Below are 20,605 nucleotides of genomic sequence, written 5' to 3'. Positions count from 1 at the left end.
GCGTTTGGTTCCACAGCCCAAGGTGTGGTGCATTTCTCCTGTCACCTCCCACCTGGGCTCCTCAGTGGTGGCTCCTTCCCTGGGCAGGGCTGGCAGCTCCTGGGCAGAGAACATTTCCAGAGAGGGTTTTCCTGCCAGGAGGTGGCTGCCCTGGCAGAGCCCGTTCTGCTGCTCCCTGCAGCACAGGGCCATGGCCAGGGCTGTGCCTCTGACACTCCCCTTTCCCCCCCAGGTCATCCTCTTCCAGTACTGACTGCGAGGGCTCTTCCTCAGCTGCCCGTGGCCCTGCCAGCCCCGCTGCCGCCCCTGAGCCGCTGACAGCGCCCGGCCCTGCGGGAGCAGCTCAGCCCCAGCACTCTCAGCTCCTCCCATTGAGCAGCACCTCACGCCCGCTCCGACTCCTCCAGCGACACTCTGTGTATGTGTGTGTTGAGTGCACAGTTACATTTTACACTTGTTTCTTGTGGACTTGTAGAATGACCGTGAGTCTCTCCAAGGCAGTGCCAGACACAGTCAAAACTGGTGACTCTGCTGTGCTTGCAAGTCTTGCTCCCAAACCCACGGGAATATGAACAGCCCAGAACACGCCGAGTCTCAGGGGGGTCGATGATCGCCTCTGGACACAAAGGAAGGAGGAATTTTTGTGGTTTGGCCTGATTCTCTTCTTGCACCAGTGAAGCAGTTCCTGGACATCCCTCCTTTTTTCCACTCGCTTGTGCGAAATCTGAAATTGGCTTTTTGGCTCAGCAACTCGATGTATAGACAGACCTTCCTGAGCCAAACTCGCAGGTAGCTGAGACTCCACTGAGTGGAAAACATGATGCCAGCTGGAAATAGGCAGTTTTTCTTCCTCCTCAAAGTGCTTTAGAATCACATGTCCTTTGATCACTCAAAGGTAAGTAAATCTTAGTGTTTTTCCCCCCGTTTTATAGGAGGGGAAGCAGAGATGTCCTAAACTGAGAGGAACCATGAGGGTTGGTGGCAGAGCCAGGTTTAGCACCCTGAAGTTTTTGATTGCTGACTTGTTCTTAGAACACTGAGTATCTCTCTCCTCTCACAGCCATCTGCCAAATCTTTTTTTTTTTTTTTTAAAGTTTTTTACTCTCGTTCTTTATTAACAAGCTACTTTATTTCCTTGGAGTCATATTGGATCACAAATGGGTGATTTCAGAATGTACCTACAGAAAACTCTCAGACAATCCATACTCTGGGACTGGGAAATGCTCGATGGAAGGTGGCCATAAAGGTGTAGAAATGTTCTGCCCAGCTGTGGACTCAAGTTCAGTCAGTGGGAAGAGTTGGGTAGAAACTGGAGCCCAGTTAAAAAGGTGAAAGGCACAGTAAGGCCAGCAGAAACCATCACTAGCCAAATGGACAGCAAGGGGATGGCATCTTCCTTAGTCTGGCAGCCTGGCTCTGATCCCCTCTGCCCTCCTGGTCTCCCTTGCTGGGGTTGGGCTGTCCCAGGCCCTGGGATGAGGGTGCATCCCAGGAGAATGGCTGGGCTCACAGGAAGTGCTCAGCAGTCTGGCCCCAAGTCAGGAAAAGGACTCCAAAACCATCCCATCCTTCGTTGATGGTAATAATGAAACAAAACAAGAGACCTCTGCCAGCCCTTCTCAGTTTGCACCGAGCCAGGAGCAGGTCTGTGACAAAACCTCTCTCCACGCAAGCACATGGGTCTGTCCTGCTGTGAAGTGTCTGTGAGGCCGCTCTTCCAAGAATGTGAAAGCCTCCCCTGAGCCACAGCCAGTGAGGGATGTGACTGAGCCGTGCCCCAGGAGCAGGAGATGGGAATCCATCTGTTACATAACTCGTTTTTAATGGGAACTGTAGATACACGTGTTCTCCTCTCCGGGGGATCCTGGATCAATCCAGGTGGGAACCATCCCACAGCTCTGGCCAGCCCACACTGCACACGTGGGGAGCCTTCTCCTGCCTGTGTCCCTGAACTCTGTGTGACACCAGCAGCCAGACACGGCTGCACTGAGCCACCAGGAACACCCTGAGAGCAGCGTGGGGAGATGGGGATGCCTGCTGAGGGGGCCACTGGCATCTCTTGGCTTGAGAAGCAGCTGAGTACAACACACTTTGATATTGGTTGGAGCAATTCCACACACACAAACACCCACGCACACCCTCCTGTGTGTCTGTGCACTGAGAGTGATGGCACTACCTCGGACAGCTGGGCCAGTACCTGTCAAACTGCAGCCAGCAGCTCTAGTCCCAGTTCAAAGTAACATTAGAAAGGAGAGAGGGGAATTAAGTCCACAAAGTGTTATTGTCACCTCCAGATGTGTGAGTGACCATTTCCAGAGTGTGACCAGTGACAAGGTGCTGCCACATGCCTGACCTGACTGGAGCCACCTCTGCAGAGGTGTCCCCTGAGGAGGGGACAGTCAGCAGGTGCACCACGTGCATCCTTTTTGTCCTTTTCAGAGAATGAGGGAAGGATGAGTGCTCCCTTGGCTGGCTGTTGGTGAGTGTTTGTCATCACAGGTTGAGGTGGTTGCTGTGTCAGCCTTGAGATGCTCGTGGGGGCCGGGGGGGGTCACCAGGGCCTGACTTTGTTCTCCATTTGTGCTTGCACATCCTAATGACCATTTAGTTGTGGAATTAGTGCCATAAAGGAATGGGTAGTTATTCCATTTGACACAGAAGGAGAGATTCAGGCTGTAACTTGCCCTGACATCCCACAGTCTCTGAGATTGCCACAACTGTTCTGTTGAGGGAGAAAAGGGTTTGATGTGTTTCTCCCTTCTGTCTTGGCAATGCAGTGAAAGGGAAACTATGAAATATGTATTTGCTAAATACCAACTCGATCAGAAAAACCCCACTTGGGAAATGTCCTGGGTATCCAAGGGTCTGTAAGCAATGCCATGGCAGGGCCGAGGGGATGTTGGTGTTTCTCTCCAGGGATGTGGGCTCACCACAGACTGTGCTTGGGGCACTTCCCCCCATAAGTAGCCAGGAGCAGCTTTGCTAATTCAGAAATCAGGCTCTGTTTATATTAAGCCCAAATTGTTTGCAAAAACTGGAAGCAATTCAGCTTGTGCAGTTTTAGAGCTAATTATGTGTATGGAAAATACTCAACTGTACCAAGAATGTAAGAAATCTTCTAATTTATTCAATACATTGTTTCACAACATATTTCACACTGACTGTTGCCACTGAACCAAACCTTATCTCAGGTCATTTGCATTCATCTCCTGTCTGTGGATTTAAAAAAAAATAAAATTAAAGTCATTCTCATTTTCTTAGTTTATTCAGTAATTGCCAGATGGGTTCTGGTGCAGCAATGCAGACTCCACGCACTAAACTTTTCCAGTTGCTATTTACAAACCCTTTTGCAGACAGAATCCACTGAAGACAGCCAGTGAAAGGCTCTTCACTCCAGTTTAATAAGGTGACTAACAGAGCTTGGCTCTGGGAGTGGGATGGTTTCAGCTTTTATCACCAGTGGTTTTTCCTGGCTCATGCTGGTTAGCCCAATGCCCGAGCTAAAGGTGCTTACAGAACTCACTCGTTGGGACAGGGAGTGGGAACCAATCCTGCACTACTATCAGTGATTTATCTGTAGGATGCCAACTAAACACCAGTTTTATTTCATCTGCCAATCATTTTGTTGTAGCATGTTGCAATTCTGCATGTCTTGGCTACAATGGTTAAAAAATTTTTTCTCTGAATGAGTGGACAGTCAAGACTAATATTTATTTTAAAAAAGTAAAACAAAATTGTAAGCACTTTTTGTAAAACCAATGTCTGTTTTGTTACATACTTTTAATGTTGTGCTTTGTAAATGTCTTATTTGTGTAATAAATAAAGTTAATGCAAGTAGAAGTGCTGGCACTTACATCCAGAAAATGATGTAATTCCATTTTATTTTATTTTTAAATACTTTCTGGCTTACTAATCAAGCAGCAACCCACCCAGTTTTCCTCTTTTATTATTTTGTTAAACTCTGGCTTCAGGAGAGTTCAACAAACGTTCGTAGTAAATGGATATAATTTCCTAGTTAGCAAACCCGTCATTAAAGAATACCTCTGGTGTACATTATTACAATGATCAATCAATATCAAAGTACTGAGCAAAAAGAGAGGAAAGGAATTCACCAGGACAGCTAACTAAAATCTGGGAAAATAATGTTGATTAAGATGGATTTGAATGACTTCAACACCGAATCCGAGGCACTCTTTTTAACAAATTGTTTTCAGGCTTAATAATGTTTATACATACTACACTGCACACCTCTCAGGAATATTATTGTGAGTACAGTCGGCTTTTTTGCCGTGGCTTTTGCTCAGCATGACTGATTAAATGATTATTTCCATTTTTCTTTGAGCTGACAAAGATGACAGAAAGATTATATTCCTGTCGAGGGAAAGGGTGAGACAAATCCACGAGGACAAATTGCATTTATTGTGAATCAGATTACCTGCTTTGCTGGAATATTGTCTAGGAGAGGCTGTGTGATGGTTTTGGTTCCTCCTCAGCTGTTAAATCCCAGGCTTTCCGGCAGGTCCGAAGGATCCATTCATGCTCATCATCGTCTGAAAGGGAGAGAAAGGAACCTTAAATATCCCTGTGCCACACTGCTCCTTGCACCCTGGGCTCCAGTCAAACAAGCCATTTTTCCTTGAAAAATAAATCCATTTCTTAGCCATGGGCGTATCTTAGAACACTTTTTTTTTTTGGTGTTTGTTTAAAGGATCGTGTGCTGTTGTGTGGGAATTTGTCAAGGCAGGAGGTACTGGCTCTGTGGCAAGGACTGATTATTCATCTGTTTGATAAGCTTAGCTTGGGTGAGCCACGAGATTTACATGTATAGATTTTATATTTTGTCTTTTTGGGCAAAACACGCAGGAGAAATGTTGAAACTATCAGAAATGAAGACAGGCATTTTTAAAATACTCTGGCTGTGTTGCTTGTTGGTTTATAAAACGTGAAGGTAAAGAAAAATTGTCAGTAAAATCCCAGGTTCTTGTCTTGGAGCTTTTCTTTCCGTGCTGTGCCTGGGGTGTATGTTGTGGCAGGTATTGATAAGCTGATGTAGTGGCTGAGATATTTTAGACCAACTCCTGTGTCCCTTGTTAGTATTCATGTCTGTCGTATTTATTCTGAGAGCATAATGACAGTGTGGAAAGAAAATAAAAGCAAAGACAATGTAGGAAAAAACAACTGACCAGCAAAGTTTGAATAGTAATTTTCTGCGTGATTTACAAAAAAATAGCTTGGTGAATGTTAAGTTGTGGCTTCTTAATTTCAGGGATTTAAATTGTCTTGTCTCCAAAAACTGTTCTGCAGCCTTTTCCTTTGTGTTTGTGTAGGAGAAAAGAGATCTGTGTATTAAACCAGGAAAAACAAACTTCAAAAAGCCTTGGGGAAAAAAAAAATCAAAGTATTACTTACAACAATACCTGTATTTATTTTTATACAAATGAAATATATTCGAGTTGCTTCTTGTGTTTACCACTGTCTTAACAAATTCATATTAGCTGCTTGTGATGTGTGTAAAAATCTGAATTTTGAGGGTTCGTGGCAGCCCTTGTTACGTACAGGAGCAGATGACTGGGAGGAGGATGGAGCCGAGGGGCTGCGACCCCTGGGACCATCACGGTCCCATTTTTTCCCCCTGCTGAGCACCCTGCCTAGGCAGGTCAAACAAAATGGAGAAAGAAGCATGTTGCTCCTCTAGGAGTCAGATTTTCGTGGAGATTTTTGATTGTGGAGTTGTACCTTTATGCTGAAGTGACAGAGGAGCATTTGAAATGCAAAGGGTAGGAAGGAGCTGGGAATGAAGTGTTAGGTTAAGAAGTTTCCAGAGGGGTATGTGACAAATTCAGATGCACAAGTTTGGGGGTTAATCCTGTCTGTGAATCAAGCTGTGTCTTTTCTTTTTTCTTCCCTTTTTTTTTTTTTTTTTTTTTCCCATGCTGCCCTCCCTTTTCTCTCATTGCTGGCTGCGAGTTGGGTGCACACCTGAGGTGCTGCTCACACCCAGCTCTGCTGGCACCCTGGTGCAGGCAGGAATGGTGCCAAGGTGCTTGGCACCTTTAATGACTGCAAAATAGTCATCATTTGGATGAAATAGCTAAGTTCAGCTCTTTCTGTGTTTCACTGATTTTTGTTTTGTTATTCCTTAGAGATCCACAGATACATAACAAAATATCCTGTTAATGGCACATTTCTAATTTGGGTGTAAAGTAGGTGAAAATAGATGCTGAAAAAAATATGCTAAAAGGGAAATTAAAAACATGAGCACAGAATCTTGCTTAAAGACCATGCAATTCTCACAGGCAGATTCCACCCGAGGGCTGCAACAGGAATGCAAATGTGGTCCTTCAGCTTTCTTAAAAACAACATCCAAGCCATAATCAATGTGCTGGCTTTTGTTCTATGCACGAGGTGGTTGAGATGTATCACGTGAGCCTTGCCTGTGACAGATATTGTCCACTCTGTGTGGCTCCCTGGTTTTAGCTGGAATTGCCTTAACTAAAAAAAAAGATAGTTTAACTGAGCTTGTAATAATTGCATGTAAAGGAAACTTTTGTCTGTTTCTGTCATGGTGAAGGAATAAGAAAACTTAGAGATGCTGTGCATCACCATGTCTGGCTGGCAGCTGGGCACACCTGGCTCACCTGAGTGCTGGAAATAACCAGCACAGCCCTTGGCAGTGCTCACTCAGCTGAGCATCAAGGGCTTAAGCACAAAGAATGGCAGATGCTAACTTGGCTTCACAGGTTTCCAGCATAGCCCTGGTTTGCTCAGATTGTCTCGTTCTGCACTCTGGGATTTCCTGGTCTCCTAGGAAAGCACCCAGGACAAGTCACTCCAAGGATCTTGGCCTGCCAGACTGATTCCAAAATGTCTTGGTTTATGATCCGATCCTGTGCAAATTAAATACATGTTCATAAGCCCTGCTTAACCTGCATGGAGTTTAACCAGATGTAAAAACTGAACGAGAGATGTGAATTTCAACTTTGTGCATGAAAAGGAAAAATGGATGGGATGACTCAACATGAAGTAAATCCCTAGAACTGCCATCCAGCCCAGTGTGATGTACAGCTGCTCCTCAGTCTAGGTAAGGGGAAATTAAAGAATTGCTCCAGGCTAGGAAGAAGAACCACAGCCCAGGGATGAGAATGGCTCCAGGGCTGGCTATGGGAGAGGAGGCAGGGAAATATTAGAATGTAAAGAGTTAAGCTATGGTAAAACATACTTTTGCTACACTAAAGAAGACTGGTTGATAATTACTGTAGTTTTAGGGCTATTTGAATCAGTGCAGCTGCAACCTCTTCAGTAGTAACCCCTGAAACAAGACAAACTGGGTTTATTGTACTGAACAAGTCTTAAAGCTCCTCCCTGATTGTTAGTAATTGGCAGCAATGGACTTAACAGCCTCTTGACTACCCTTTTTACACTCTACCTGACTGTGCAGCTAACAATTTAAATCACAGATGCCGATCCTTCTTTGTGGCAGCTGCTTGTTAACTACACGTTCCTCTTTTTCTGCCACTGGCTGCTTCCATAACCCTGCAACACCAGGGTTAGATTGGAGAATCACATTTCATCAATATTTAAAATGGAATTAAACCTTGAAGTTTGATTAATGCTACCAGATAGTGAGTTGTAATTACTATTTTGCAAATTACAATTGTTTGAATATGTTAATATGATTGTCTAAGCACATCTTCACCTTCAGAAGTAATTTTCCTTTTAAAAAAGATTTGAAAAAAATACAAACTCTTTAATCAGTGCTAAATTATCACCCTGTGCACAATTAGGTAGAATGGGGTTCTTCGTGTGGTGTGCTGAATTTTGTGTCAGTGTATTTATCTTTAAAAGTTTATCCATTTTTTTAGATTTTCCTTAGTAGAATAAACAGTGATGGAACAGACTTTGCTGAAAGAGGACTAACCATGCTGGTGTTTGAAGGTAAAGGGGAAAAGCTTTGTCTGAGCATTTCACTGCAATCTGGTGTATCCCTGTGCAGTTAGTAAATGTTACCCATTTTATTTCTTCCAAAGTCAGTGAATTATCATTATTATAATGACATATTACTGGAATCTTGAAACTGAAACAGCAAAAGATTGTAATGGATGAGCTCTTGAATTATTTCCTTGTGTCTCAATCAAAAATGAGATCAGTTTCTAGCACCCACTAAATATATCTTGAATATTGTGGGTGAGCTCCTCAGCCAGCCCACGCTGGGACAGCTCTCTGTCATTTTGGTGATTAATTCAGGCTGTTTTCATCGAGCAGGCAGAGGCACAGGGAGCCAGCCCTGGCAGCCACCTGCACCACTGGTGCCCAGAAACAGCATCAGCCCACAAAAGGTGATTAAGCAGGGGGGAAGTGTCCTGATCTCAGTGTCCCCACACCCAACAGGTCACTCTGGGGAGCCTCTTTAGGTAAACAAGACCCAGCTAAAGCTGAGGCTGTAATGGGTTCCTCTAAGCAGCCCATTTCAAAATTTTATCTTCTCACCAAATACTGCCTGTCAAGTTTCTGCCTTGTTTTGGGGGGCTTGAGGGGAAGTTCCAAATGCTGGCAAAGTCCAAACAGGTGTCACAGCCACTGTTAGGTGTGTTCCACAGTGAGCTCAAAGCTCAGCCCATGTAAATCAGTGGATTTCTGCTCTCTGCAAAATGAAACCACTTGCCTCCTTTCCAACGTTCAGGCTAAAAGTAGTGGCAGAAGAGATTTCCCCAAATACCACACTCCAGATTTATCTCTCAGCTGGGATTAGAAACAGCTGAAAATTCAGGGTGGCCTTGCTTCAGGGTGCTTCCAAGGGATGACATGAGAACACACTGTAATTTAGGTGCGTTTAATCTTGCTATATTAAATGCATATTGCAAAGTTTAGAATTATTTGCTTTTAACTATCATGTTTCTGGGTTGCTTATGGAAACCTCAGCTGTGAGAGGCTTCTGAGGACTCTGCATGCTTAGGTGCCTGCCATGGCACAGAGCTGAGACTGACAGCACTGGCAGAATTGTCATGGAGGCTTCTCTTAACTATTGCTTTCCCAGGAAACCACCTAGAAGTTTGCTAAAATTAGAATCCCCAGTGGTTTGAACAGGGGAAAAACGACATTGTTCACCTTAAAAACCTTGTCTGACTGCGTTAGGTCTTGGCAGTGTATGTGCTCCTGATGTCTCAGAGGCTGTGCACTCTGAAACTCAGATCTGTGGCTCCCTCCCCTGCCCAAGGGCAGGTTGGGACCTGATGTGAGTGGGGGTCACCCCTGTGTGAGCTCTGTGAGAGCCCAGGAGGGGAGGCAGAGAGTGAGATGAGAGTGGGGTCACCCCTGTGTGAGCTCTGTGAGAGCCCAGGAGCGGAGCTGGTGTCCCTGGGATGTGCCACCAGCGGGACAGGGAGCACTGGGAGCCCTGGCACTGCTGAGCCCAGCCCTGCCCAGAGCTGCCCACGGTCTGAGGGGTGTGTTTGGATGGTCTGTGTTTACAGCACACCATCCTCCAGCAGCAGCTGAGCTTCCTCCCTGCTTTGCAGAGGGCTAAGCACACGCAGCCCATTGTAAACAACAATATCACGGAATTCTTTCACATCCCTGACTCCTCCCAGCACCCGCAGAGCAGTTCATCATGTTCTTCCACTGCACAATCACTGTGAGCTGTGATAGCATCTCAGCCATGGGCTCTGCCTGGCACAGCCCTCCCATTTCCACTGCCCCCTCGGGGTCCCTAGCACCCCTTTCCTTACTGCACCTGACCCCACCAACATCAAGGCTGGCAAGAAAATGGAAAATATGTTTTCAATTAACCTTTGCTTCCACCCACAAATTCTCACCCTTCCATTCTCTTTTAATTACTGTCATTCCAAAATGGCCCCCAAATGAACTTTCCATCTCTTGTAAAAGTTGTTTTCACATGAGCTGTATATTGAATGTAAGTGCCTATAAGGTTGTGTGTAACCTATTTAATGGATTCACAATAGGATGGTTAGCACCCAAACAAAGGTGTTATTCTTGGCATGCCACTCTTTGGAACTGAAACTTCCACAATTTTGAAAAAGATAAGGCCAGGAAACCAGAAGGAACAATATATCCGCAAAAGCTATAGCTACTGAAATTACTGTAGTAACTTCCACCATGATGCAAATGTTAATATTATCTCTGCTGGCTAGAACCTGGAATATAAATTATGTTGGTTCATAATCTATTTTGCTGAATGAAGGATGTTTCAGATTAAAACATGTAAGCCAAATTTAATCTAAGAATGTGCTTGGTTGCTCAGATGAGAAGGCTCCAAGTGTCTCTGTCTGTCACCTGAGCAGATTTTGACACTGTGAGAGACATATATAGTAATTTTGCAATGGCATCCAAATGTGCTTGATCTTCACACATTTCTATATAAAAAGATACAAAAAGAGCATATGATAGGTAGGAAAATTGGCCTAACATTTTAAAAAGTGTTTAGGGTAGAGTAAGCTAAAAAAAAGGGTAAGAAAACCCCCTCAACTTCTCATAGGAGTCTGGGAGTGTCATTTGAAATGAAGTGGATTCGATTCCTCTCTGCCATCTTCACTGCCCAGCCATTTGCCTTGCCCACTCAGCAGTCCCACTGTGACACTTGCCAGGGTTGTGCCTCTCCTCCTGCTGAGATCTGGCCCCTCAGTTAATTTATTTGTTAAGCATTGGGGATTATTTAGATCCAGAGCTCTGACATTGGAACAAAAGCTATCTAACTAACAAAGTAGGAAGAGGTAGATAAGTGACACTTTGAAGATCCAGATCAAAGAGTTATAATACAATTTCTGAACTGCTTCTGGATGTAATATTTTCCAAAGCTTTTGGGTACCACAGAGTCTGGAAAGCAAGTACCAAAAAACTGGAATTGTATAAATGTGGCTAAAAACCTATGTCCTGGAACTAGATCCAAGGGAAAAAAGGTATGTGGGAGATGGAGGAGACAAGACCAGAAGGTGAATTTGAGGGTGAATTTGTAGGTAGCTCTGTAGAGCCTTGTGGGCAAAGAGAAAAAGCTGAATGCCATGGCAGAGAGAAAAAATATTTTTTTTGCAGTGATATTTTGGAGGAATATGAATCAAAGAGGCCAGAAGGAGGAACTAGCAGTAAAAAGGACAAACACTGCAGCTGTTGCAAGAAAAGCAAAGGGCTACTCACATTCGTATGCTCTGCTTGTGTAAAGGGAGAGCAGCATTGGCTCTCTGCTTTACAACCCTGCTTTCAGAAATAAGTTTGTCAGCCAAAGTAAAGAGAAAAAGATCAATGGATTGCAATAAACGGCATTTAACATAAAAATGAGTAAAATTTACAATCCAGTTAACTTGTTAAATGTTACAAAATCAGCAAACAATAGACACAATTTGTTTTGTTCAGAGCCCAGAGGTAGAGACCAAATCCTCTAAATTAATTTCTGCAAAAGCTGGGTTTTTTTTCCAAACAGGTCTGGATCCTATTCGTTGTAGAATATACTGATTACCAACTATTTTTAAGAGCTTTACACAAACATTATTTCTTTTGTTGTGTGAAATGCAGAATCAGCCATCTGGCAAATGCCCCAGAGCTAAAATCTTTTACATGACATATAATTCAAAATGATTAAATATACAACAGAAAATAGCTATAGCATTGCACTTAAAATAGCATGAACTTTTACTGCCGATCAAAACTGATTTCTTTAGCCTAACAAGTATCCAAAGAACAATTATTTGAAGAGCTTTTAAGAGTTTCAATATGTAGGAACTAAAACCTCATCTAAATTCAGTATCTTAAGTCAAATAAAAAAGAAACAAATGTACAAAAGATTAAATGGTCTTGCCTTATAAGTAGACATTTAAATCTATGGGAAGCTAAATTCATTCGAGCAAAAATACTATATTCCCTCTGTATGTGTATTGCTGGGGCTTTCCTCTCCCTGCACAGGGCATCTGCCAAAACAACTCTACATTCTTAGGCAATGACTGGGGGACTAGCCTGGGATCAGGCTGTTCATCCCCTCCCTCCATCATCAGAATGGGCAATTTCAAAGAAGAACAGGGAATAAAGCTCCGTGCATGATCCCTCAGTGCAGTCAATCTTTTTTCCTGCACTGCAGTTGACTCGAAGTTAAATTTGCTGTCTTTTTTCCAGAAATACTCCAGGCCTGAAAAATTGCCAGGTCCTCATCCCACACCCAATTCTCCAGTAGTTTCTGAGAAAGAGCACGCAAACATCTGCATGTATTTGGGGTACATGAGGGTAGGTATAGAAATATTACCCTGAGCGATTATTGAGTGGTTATGGCTGTTTCTCAACTGCATTTTTCAGACAAGTCAAAGTCTACATTTCCCAAAAAGCACTTGGTGCAAGTCAGATCTGAGTCGTGAGGGAAAAAAAGTCCAAATGTAGAGATTTCTCTCATGGATTTGTGTATTTGGATAAACCTGAAATGGTTGAACACATCATTGCCGACTGTCCAAAATATTTGTGCCTCTCAAATCTTTCAGACCAAGCATGAGTTCTCCATCCCAAGGTAACAACATAAGGAAACTGTAAGTCTGTGATTAATAAGGCTTAGAATTAAAATGGCTTTGTCCCCTTGCCTGGGGAGTTGGGCCAGCCTCACAACCTCAGACGTTCTAACCCCAGACTTCTCTAAACTACACAAAAATAATGTTCTTGAATCTTGACCTTTTCAGCTCATAATGATTCCTGGAGCAGCAGGATTTTTCCTGCTGCTTTTCACGAGACTTTCAGGCTTGTAGAAATGCTGATTGCTGGCTGGCTTGGGACTGCAGCAACACCAAACCCCCTCCTAATAAGACACTTGTCCTGGTCTTCTAGGCCTAATCCTGCTCTTAATTCAGTTCCCTGCCTGAGCTCTGAGTGAAAAGGCAGATTTTGTGTCTTTCTGCTCTTGATTTACAGGAAGAGGTACAAATATATTTCAGGTAATACTGACTGCACTACAGGAAGCTCCCCTATGCACCATACTAATTAAACCTCAAGAAGAAATATGAAAATAGTAGAATAAATATTCTCATATTAGAATGAAGAAAAGCATATTTTATATTATTTAACCCATCCCTGTGAAAACCACAGGAGAAACAAGGCAATTTTCATCAGAAATATGTTTGCTTTTCATCAAAGACAGGTGACCTAGGCAATCTGCTGAGATCTTTTCCATCTCAGTATAAAAAAATTCCTTTTTTTGTTGGTATTTTCCGATATTTAGAGGGCCTAAAATCTGACTGTCACAGCTCTTCTTGTACCTCTCTGCTTTGCATTAAAATAATGTCTTGTAGTTTCTACTTTTCACTGAAAAACTGGGAAATCTTCCGATCTTTCTATTGACTAAACTCTGTTACAAAGTGCCAGGAGTCCTATTTCTGGGGGAAAAAAAACCAAGAGGAATACTCCTGGTGAAACAGGAGCCTGGTCCCTGTATCTATTAAAAATAAACAAGGTATCTTCTTACAAATGAGCCTTCCCATTCTTATTTATGCGCTCAATTTCACGTACTTCGCAATATTGGCAAAAAGAAAAGCTTGAAGAACACATGGAGAACCAAGAGAAATTTGAGCATCCCCAAGGAAACAGAGGTTTAGGGACGGAGTAATAACTGCGAGGCTGTAATGAGAATTTGGAAAAGTTTGCTAGATAAAAACTATAACAAAGCTGCTGCTGTCATTTCATTCCCTGGGCCTGTTGATGTTTTCAGGAGGGGCCTTTGCTGCTCCAGCAGCGAGAGCTCTGTGAGCAAATGAGGATCAGACCTCGGAGCTGGGGAAAGCAGGGCTGGCCAGGCTCCTCAGGAGCCTCCTGGGGCTCCCCATCCTCTCATCTCCATGGAGCAGAGCTGCCAGCGAGCTCAGGAGTTTCCAGAGGAATGCTCTGCCCTGCTCTGGAGCTGTGCCTGGCTGTGCCAGGCTGGGCCAGGCTGTGTCAAGGCCATGCCAGGCTCAGGAGTTTCCAGAGGAATGCTCTGCCCTGCTCTGGAGCTGTGCCTGGCTGTGCCAGGCTGGGCCAAGGCCATGCCAGGCTCAGAATTCCCAGAGGAATGCTCTGCCCTGCTCTGGAGCTGTACCTGGCTGTGCCAAGCTAGGCCAAGGCCGTGCCAGGCTCAGGAGTTTCCAGAGGAATGCTCTGCCCTGCTCTGGAGCTGTGCCTGGCTGTGCCAGGCTGGGCCAAGGCCGTGCCAGGCTCAGGAGTTTCCAGAGGAATGCTCTGCCCTGCTCTGGAGCTGTACCTGGCTGTGCCAGGCTGGGCCAAGGCCGTGCCAGGCTCAGGAGTTTCCAGAGGAATGCTCTGCCCTGCTCTGGAGCTGTACCTGGCTGTGCCAGGCTGGGCCAAGGCTGTGCCAGGCTCAGGGATCCCTCAAACAGCCCAGGAACAATCAGCAATCACTTCAGAATAGGGCCGGGGTGAAAGGTGAGCACTGGAGTATTCTGAAGCCTGCTGCCAGGGCTGAGGCAGATAGTGTCATTTTGGTAAACCTGTCAAGCTGTTGTAAGAACTTCCTGAATGCTTCCTACCATCTGCTTTTGATGCTTTCAAGACTTGGCTGGAAGCCTGGAGGTTTTCCTGCTCTTTCCTGCCCAACCTATAATGGAGTAATTCTGGATCTGTTCCCTGTCATCTCAGCCTCTTCCTCAGTTTCTTCTGCTTACAGCTGGGGTTTTTTTTTAAATTTTTTTCATTTCTCTTTGCTTCAGTGGCCTTGTGCCCTGAATCATCTCTCCTGGGGCGGCAGGAGTTCCTCTGATGTTGAACAAGTGCCGGGCTTTTCAATTGTGTTCATGTTCTTGAGAGGAAGGGTCTGGCCTACATGACACATTCCTTCTTCACCCTCACATCAACAACTTGAACTTTGTGTGCAGGCCTGGCTGGAAGGGCCACACCAAGCCCATCTCCAGCGCTCTGGCAGGCCGCACGCTGCGCTGCTGGGCCAGTATTGATTGGTATAATTTGTAGGGCTTGAGATAAATGTCATAAAGGACAATGAGTTCAAAGAACAGATTAAAAAACAATAAATTGAATTCCAAGGCGTTCCCTCCTGTACTAATCTGTGTAGGTTCCTGTGTTTTTGGAAAGCATGTTGCTTATCTTCCTCATCAGTAGGCCCACTGCATTCCAGTATTTTGGATCAATGCCATTTGTAATAATCTAGATCAGTTTTTATTCAACGTTTATAAAACAGGCCATGTATCACAGGGTATATTTTATAGCAGATGGTATCTCCAATTCATTTAACCCCTCCCCACTTCCCTCCTCCAATATCACAGTGCACACTCACAAAAGCTCTTGAAAGTAGAGCGGAGCAGAATTTTTTTACAACAAATAGTAAATTTGCTGAAAAATGGAGTTTCCAAGCAACAAAACTGTTAAACTGTAGCACACTGAAAATGAAATGTTCTGGTTTTTAGAAAAAAAAAAAAAGAGGTTTTGCAATTTGGACATTTGAGGAAAAAAAAAGAAAAAGCGTGGTGGGTGGCTGTTTTCAGAAATCAGTTTCATTTTAAAACCCTCTGCACTGAAAAGGTGATAAAAACAAAGATTAAATAGCCAGAACACAAGGCAGGGTTTTTTTCAGGTCAGATTACATTTTTTTAGTTATCCCAGTGTCAACTGTTTGGGGATCTTCTGTGGCTTTTAATTTGAAAAGTTTCTCTTTTGGCTTGGTAAGAACTCATTTTCCCCAAGGTTTATTAATTTGAGGACCTATCTGTGTATTTGCCAGACTCTACTCCAAACACAGCTCTCCAAGGCGAAGGCTTCCTTTCAGGAAGGTAAGACCCAGACTTGTTTTAATAAACTGGACTATTCCAGCATGTAGAGATGAGCACATGCTTAGCACTTTGCTGCTTGACAACATGGAGCTTTTCAGCTTTCAGGATCAGTGATGTGCCCCTCACAACCACTCCCTTGCTTGAGATCATAACAGGAGAGACTGAAGATTTTTCTGAGATTAACATACCAAATGGTAATAAAACATATTTATTCATATATGCTTGGGAATACTTCATTGTAATTTTGCAAAATATGATTTGTACAGCTCTGGGGATACATAAATCACTGATAAAATAAATAAGTTAAAGATATTTTAGCTCAGTGATAATAGAACCAAGTCATGGAGTTGTTTATATTTTGGCTTTAATCAGGCAGCCTAGAAGATATAATAAACCCTTCTTAGTTTACCTGGCAGAAGAAGTTAAATCATACCTGCATTTCTCAGAAACTTGCGTTTGTAGTCAACAACTATTCTGGTTTTGGGGTTATAGAATCCATCACCACAGTCATAACAACCTTTTGGGATTATTTTGGGAGGATCCAGATTTGTAAGCTGAGCAATGCCTGAAAGGGAAAAACATGGTTTGATTTTTTTTTTTTTTAATTTATGCCTTTGATCAAGATAACTAATATACATCTCCACAGTGTTTGCTATAAAAATAACAGAGTTACCTCACAATAAATTTTGTAAAACATTTCATCAATTTTGCAGATGGGGAAAATGAAAATGGAAAAATGCACACGCAAAGATTGTGTGATAAAAAACAATCACTTTGATTTCCTCATTCACAGCCCTGTGATTCAGCCCACCAAGTTAACATTATGAGTCCAACCCTAAAATCCAAAATGGGGCCAGGAGAGAATCGCTGGCTTCACAGAACTCTATGTCATCACTAAAATATTCTATGTATTGTGTGTATTAAATTACAGACTTTACTCACTTTTTTCCTTTATAAACCCACCTTTCGACTAAAAAAAATAACATTATAAAAGTCTTTATCAAAAACATAGACTGAACACAAACATCTGTTTTGATGTCTTCTAAAAAGCTACGAGGGGCAGATGCTTGAAACTTCATTTGGTGCCCTGGATGCAAACGAATTGCTTTTGCTGGACTTCTCTGTATCAAAAGCACCCTGCTGAGGCAGTGAGGGTGAATGGTATGAAGGGGTTAATCAGGATGTCAAAAGCTGCAGATGATAAAGGCCTGTCTTGCCCCAGGAGAGCGTGGTGGGTGCAGAGCTGCACCCCAGGCTGTGCTGGTGGAAGGTGCTGTCCACATTCTCCTGGCAGCATCTCAGGCTTGGATGAAATTAGCCAGAGCATTTCTGCTCCATGTTACTCATGTAGCTGAATTAATCTTTCTTAAGCAAAGTTGTTAGTTTAATTCCTTCCAGACTCTCAGGATCGCAAATGCAATTTAGTACCTGGTGGTTTAAAACCAGAGCTGATTTCTGTATAGAATCTTCTGTCGTAGCCGTCGCAGTAAAGCCATTTTTCCACCTCGAATTCGAGACCATCTGTAAAAGTGTATTTCCCCTGCAAAACACGTTTGAGTGCAGAGTTAATAAACATGATGGATGGACGGAACCAAGGCCAGGTCGCACCGGCAGAGCCGCAGCAGGGCCAGCGCGGCTCCGCTCGCCTTTTGTCGGGAATCCCGTCTGCGGTGCCAGCAGCCTCTCCCCACCCACCCCGAGGGGTCAAACGCGGCCTTGGCTCGGAAATCCGCGGGTTTCACCCCCGGCCTGTGCCAGCGGAGGCCCCTCGGGGTGCAGGCCCCCGGCCGTACCTGCGTGGGCAGCCCGCGGTCCCAGAGCGCCCGGTACGCGCCGCCTGTGGGGCGCCGCAGCTCGCCCTGCCCGTGGCACATCCCGTCCCACAGCGAGCCCCGGTACTCGGTGCCCATCGGCAGCGTGTAGTAGCCGAATCCTTCCATCCTGGAAGAGATGGCGAGGGTGGACGGTGGCAATTCCAGGCGCCCGGGTCCCAGCAGCCCCCTGCGATCCTCCCTTGTCCCCATGGCCCATCTGCAATGCCCGCGACGCCCCTGCCTCCCTGTCGGACCCCCGATCCCACGTGTTCCCTGCGAACCCCGCTGTGCCCTCCATCTTCCCGTGCCCCCCCCCGCCCCTTCCCGGATCCCCGCAGCCCCTGTGCCCCTTCCCGGTCCCCCGGTCCCCCCGGTGTCCCCCGTTGTGCCCGGCCCCACCTGCCGCGCATGACTCCCCCCAGGTACCGATGCCCCACCAGCTCCATGGCGGCCCCGACGGCGCGTCCCGGTCACCATGGCAACGGCTCCGGCCCGCCCCCGGCCCTGCCCTGGCCCCGCCTCCGCGGCCGCGCGTGCGCGGTGCGGGGCGGGTGCTGAGGGCGCTCAAGGAGAGCCGCCATGCCCGGGGTGCTGCGGGTGCCCCCGCTCGAGGAGCTCGATGTGCAGGAGGTGAGTGCGTGAGGGCCGGCGGGACCTTCCCCGCTCTGCCCTGCCTTCCCCGCCCGCCCCAGCTCACGGCAGCTGTCCTCCGCCGCAGGTGGCAGTGAGCTCGGCCGTGCTGAAGGCCGCGGCGCACCACTACGGCTCGCAGTGCGACCGGCCCAACAAGGAGTTCATGCTGTGCCGCTGGGAGGAGAAGGACCCGCGCAAGTGCCTGAGGGAGGGCCGGCAGGTGAACCAGTGCGCCATCGACTTCTTCAGGTGAGCGGCCCCCGGCCGGGAGGCGCCGCCGCAGCCCCACGGGCCTGGAGGTGACGGAGCTCGGGGCCGTGCCCGGCAGTGTCATTCGAGCGCTGGCGGTCACTCGTTCCAGCGGAGCGCCCCTGCTGTGGGGACAGGCTGGGAGAGCTCTTCGGCCTGGGGAAGAGAAGGCTCCGGCCTTATCTCAGTGCAACTTTCAGTACGAGCAGGGTCTGCAAGGGAGATGGAGAGGGACTTGTGACAATGTGACAGAACAAGGGGGGATGGCTTCACACTGACAGAGGGCAGGTTTAGATCAGGTGTTAGGAAGGAATCTTGCCCTGTGAGGGTGATGAGGCCCTGGTACATGTTGCCCAGAGAAGCTGTGGCTGCCCCATCCCTGGAAGCGTCCAAGGCCAGGTTGCATGGGGCTTGGAGCAGCCTGGCACAGTGGAAGGTGTCCCCTGCCCACGGCAGAGAGTGGAATGAGATGAACTTTAAGGTTCCTGCCAACCCAAACTATTTGGTAATTCCATTATTCTAATTAAAAATGCTGCTGCCATCACTGCCTTCAAAACTTTTCTACCTTCTTCTTAAACTTTAACTTCTGGGAATAGAGGCCATGTGTTTTGTCTTGCTTATTTCTACATGGATTAATCCTGTTACTTGAAGATCTTGTGCCTTTGCTCCAGAGCAAGCGGCCTGGGTTTTTACTGGGAACTCAGGGCAGTGGTGTGAGGCTGCTGCACCTTGCAGCTGTGTGATGAACTCCAGGAAACCAACCTGAGCATTGCATTGTCTGTCCTCCCTGTCCCACAGGTGAAGCACTGAGAAAGCTTGAGCAGGTGCAGCACCTGCCTCTCCTGACCAAACATGTAACTCCAAGGCACATGCCAGTAAAGGACCTAATTTAATTACCTCCACCTCCAGTGCAGCAGCTGAAACCTCTGCTCTAAGCACGGCTTTTTGAGTTTTAGACACAAAATTATTTGGAAGCATTCAAGCACCATGTAATGTAACTAAATTATTTGGCAAAACAAAGATGTCCCCTTGTGGTGTTCACCACATCCCGTGGAGTAGCTGTGAACATCCACCCACAAAAATCTCCTCCACATACCAGTGAAGTCATTGCTATCATTAATTGTAGCTGCAGCGATGGAAATTTCACAGGTACCTGTACCAGATACTGACTTGAGCGAAGGTTTAGCTGTTCCTGAGAACTGAAAGCTGCAGAACCCACTTGACCCCGAGCTGAGGTTGGGATGAGAGGAGCCCGAGTGGGGGTGCTGAGGGGTCTGTGTGTGGTGTCCCCAGGAGCATCCGGACGCACTGCGCCGAGCCCTTCACGGCCTACTGGACGTGCATCGACTACAGCAGCCAGCAGGAGCTGCGCCGCTGCCGCAAGCAGCAGGCAGCCTTCGACTCCTGCGTGCTGGACAAGCTGGGCTGGGTCAGGCCTGACCTGGGAGACCTCTCCAAGGTAACTCCTTACCCCGCGGGGCACACAGATCCTGCTCTCCTCCCTTTGTGAGTGTTTTGTCCAGAGCAGGTCTCCAGCATCTCTTGGCCCGATGGTGTTTTGTGAGCTCAGCACTGGAATTTGTGGGATAGTAGAAGTCAAGACTGGCAGCGTTTTTCATAGTTGCTTTTCCAGAAGATTTGTGCTTTTCTTAGTGAAATTCTTGCTTTTTGCTTTTCCTGTTAGAGGCTTTTCCTTTAGGAATGAAGCTCATGCTCACGTGGAGCTATTCTGTAGTTGTGATGAAACACCCCTCCCTTCCCTTTTCTTAGAAGTATTGAGGAGCTCTCATCAGCTGAACAATGTGTCCTTGCTATTGTTTGGTTCTTCTTGGTAGTTCTTCCTTGAAGTTCTGACTCAACCTGGCTATTAAATGCTGTGAGCAGCTGTATCACTTCTTTGCATTTCTTTCCAGGTTACGAAGGTGAAGACAGACCGTCCTCTGCCTGAGAATGCCTATCACTCTAGGCCCAGACCACAGCCAAACCCACCCATAGAAGGGGAACTGAAGCCCTCTCCCCTTGGCAGCAGGCTCTTTTTCTGGTCCTGGTGAAGTGGGCAGGCTGTGACTCAAGTGCAGAGATGTGGCACTTGCACATGTAAATTGTGTGGTGTGCGCTGGGTATTACTAATAATTAAAGAGCCCAAAACCATTA

The 20,605-nt window shown here is 46.0% G+C and overlaps 3 protein-coding genes across 8 annotated transcripts in view; 2 read left to right on the top strand and 1 right to left on the bottom strand.

Moving 5' to 3' along the window:
* The window catches only part of LHX6 (LIM homeobox 6), a 17,457-nt gene extending 13,617 nt beyond the window's left edge, over positions 1-3,840 (top strand). For all 5 annotated transcript variants that reach the window (XM_077189351.1, XM_077189352.1, XM_054646467.2 and 2 more), the window contains exon 10: positions 233-3,840. In XM_077189351.1, coding sequence (XP_077045466.1) covers positions 233-253 — 21 coding nt within the window. In that variant the 3' untranslated portion in view covers positions 254-3,840. The remainder of the gene's footprint in view (positions 1-232) is intronic.
* Positions 3,106-18,091, bottom strand: MORN5 (MORN repeat containing 5). 2 transcript variants are annotated; one of them, XM_054646614.2, is made up of 6 exons: positions 17,969-18,091; positions 17,549-17,696; positions 17,184-17,295; positions 16,189-16,320; positions 4,436-4,550; positions 3,106-3,213 (listed from the first exon to the last, which is right to left on the bottom strand). In XM_054646614.2, exons 1-5 carry the CDS (start codon positions 18,013-18,015, stop codon positions 4,456-4,458), a joined length of 534 nt encoding a protein of 177 aa, XP_054502589.1. In that variant the 5' UTR covers positions 18,016-18,091; the 3' UTR covers positions 3,106-3,213; positions 4,436-4,455. The 2 variants fall into 2 exon arrangements, with proteins under 2 accessions (XP_054502589.1, XP_054502590.2); XM_054646615.2 differs by having other exon boundaries at positions 17,996-18,068.
* On the top strand, positions 18,058-20,605 carry NDUFA8 (NADH:ubiquinone oxidoreductase subunit A8). Its single transcript, XM_054646325.2, has 4 exons — positions 18,058-18,199; positions 18,288-18,451; positions 19,745-19,910; positions 20,365-20,605. The coding sequence occupies exons 1-4, from the start codon at positions 18,149-18,151 to the stop codon at positions 20,500-20,502; spliced, it is 519 nt and encodes a 172-aa protein (XP_054502300.1). The 5' UTR covers positions 18,058-18,148; the 3' UTR covers positions 20,503-20,605.

This window comes from Agelaius phoeniceus, chromosome 21 (genome assembly GCF_051311805.1).
Source record: "Agelaius phoeniceus isolate bAgePho1 chromosome 21, bAgePho1.hap1, whole genome shotgun sequence".
Classification (NCBI taxonomy): Eukaryota; Metazoa; Chordata; class Aves; order Passeriformes; family Icteridae; genus Agelaius; species Agelaius phoeniceus.
Note: the sequence above shows the minus strand (reverse complement) of the source record. Positions and strands in the feature narration are given on the sequence as shown.

What these genes read in the sequence shown, in the direction of transcription:
- MORN5 (XM_054646614.2), bottom strand. Translation starts at nt 18,015, where the DNA reads ATGGAGCTGGTGGGGCATCGGTACCTGGGGGGAGTCATGCGCGGCAG. An exon ending in ACCGCGGGCTGCCCACGCAG is followed by an intron (nt 17,296 to 17,548) that starts GTACGGCCGGGG and finishes CGTGTTTTGCAG; the next exon opens with GGGAAATACACTTTTACAGA. An exon ending in CTCTGGTTTTAAACCACCAG is followed by an intron (nt 16,321 to 17,183) that starts GTACTAAATTGC and finishes TTTCCCTTTCAG; the next exon opens with GCATTGCTCAGCTTACAAAT.
- NDUFA8 (XM_054646325.2), top strand. Translation starts at nt 18,149, where the DNA reads ATGCCCGGGGTGCTGCGGGTGCCCCCGCTCGAGGAGCTCGATGTGCAG. An exon ending in AGGAGCTCGATGTGCAGGAG is followed by an intron (nt 18,200 to 18,287) that starts GTGAGTGCGTGA and finishes CCTCCGCCGCAG; the next exon opens with GTGGCAGTGAGCTCGGCCGT. An exon ending in ACCTGGGAGACCTCTCCAAG is followed by an intron (nt 19,911 to 20,364) that starts GTAACTCCTTAC and finishes ATTTCTTTCCAG; the next exon opens with GTTACGAAGGTGAAGACAGA.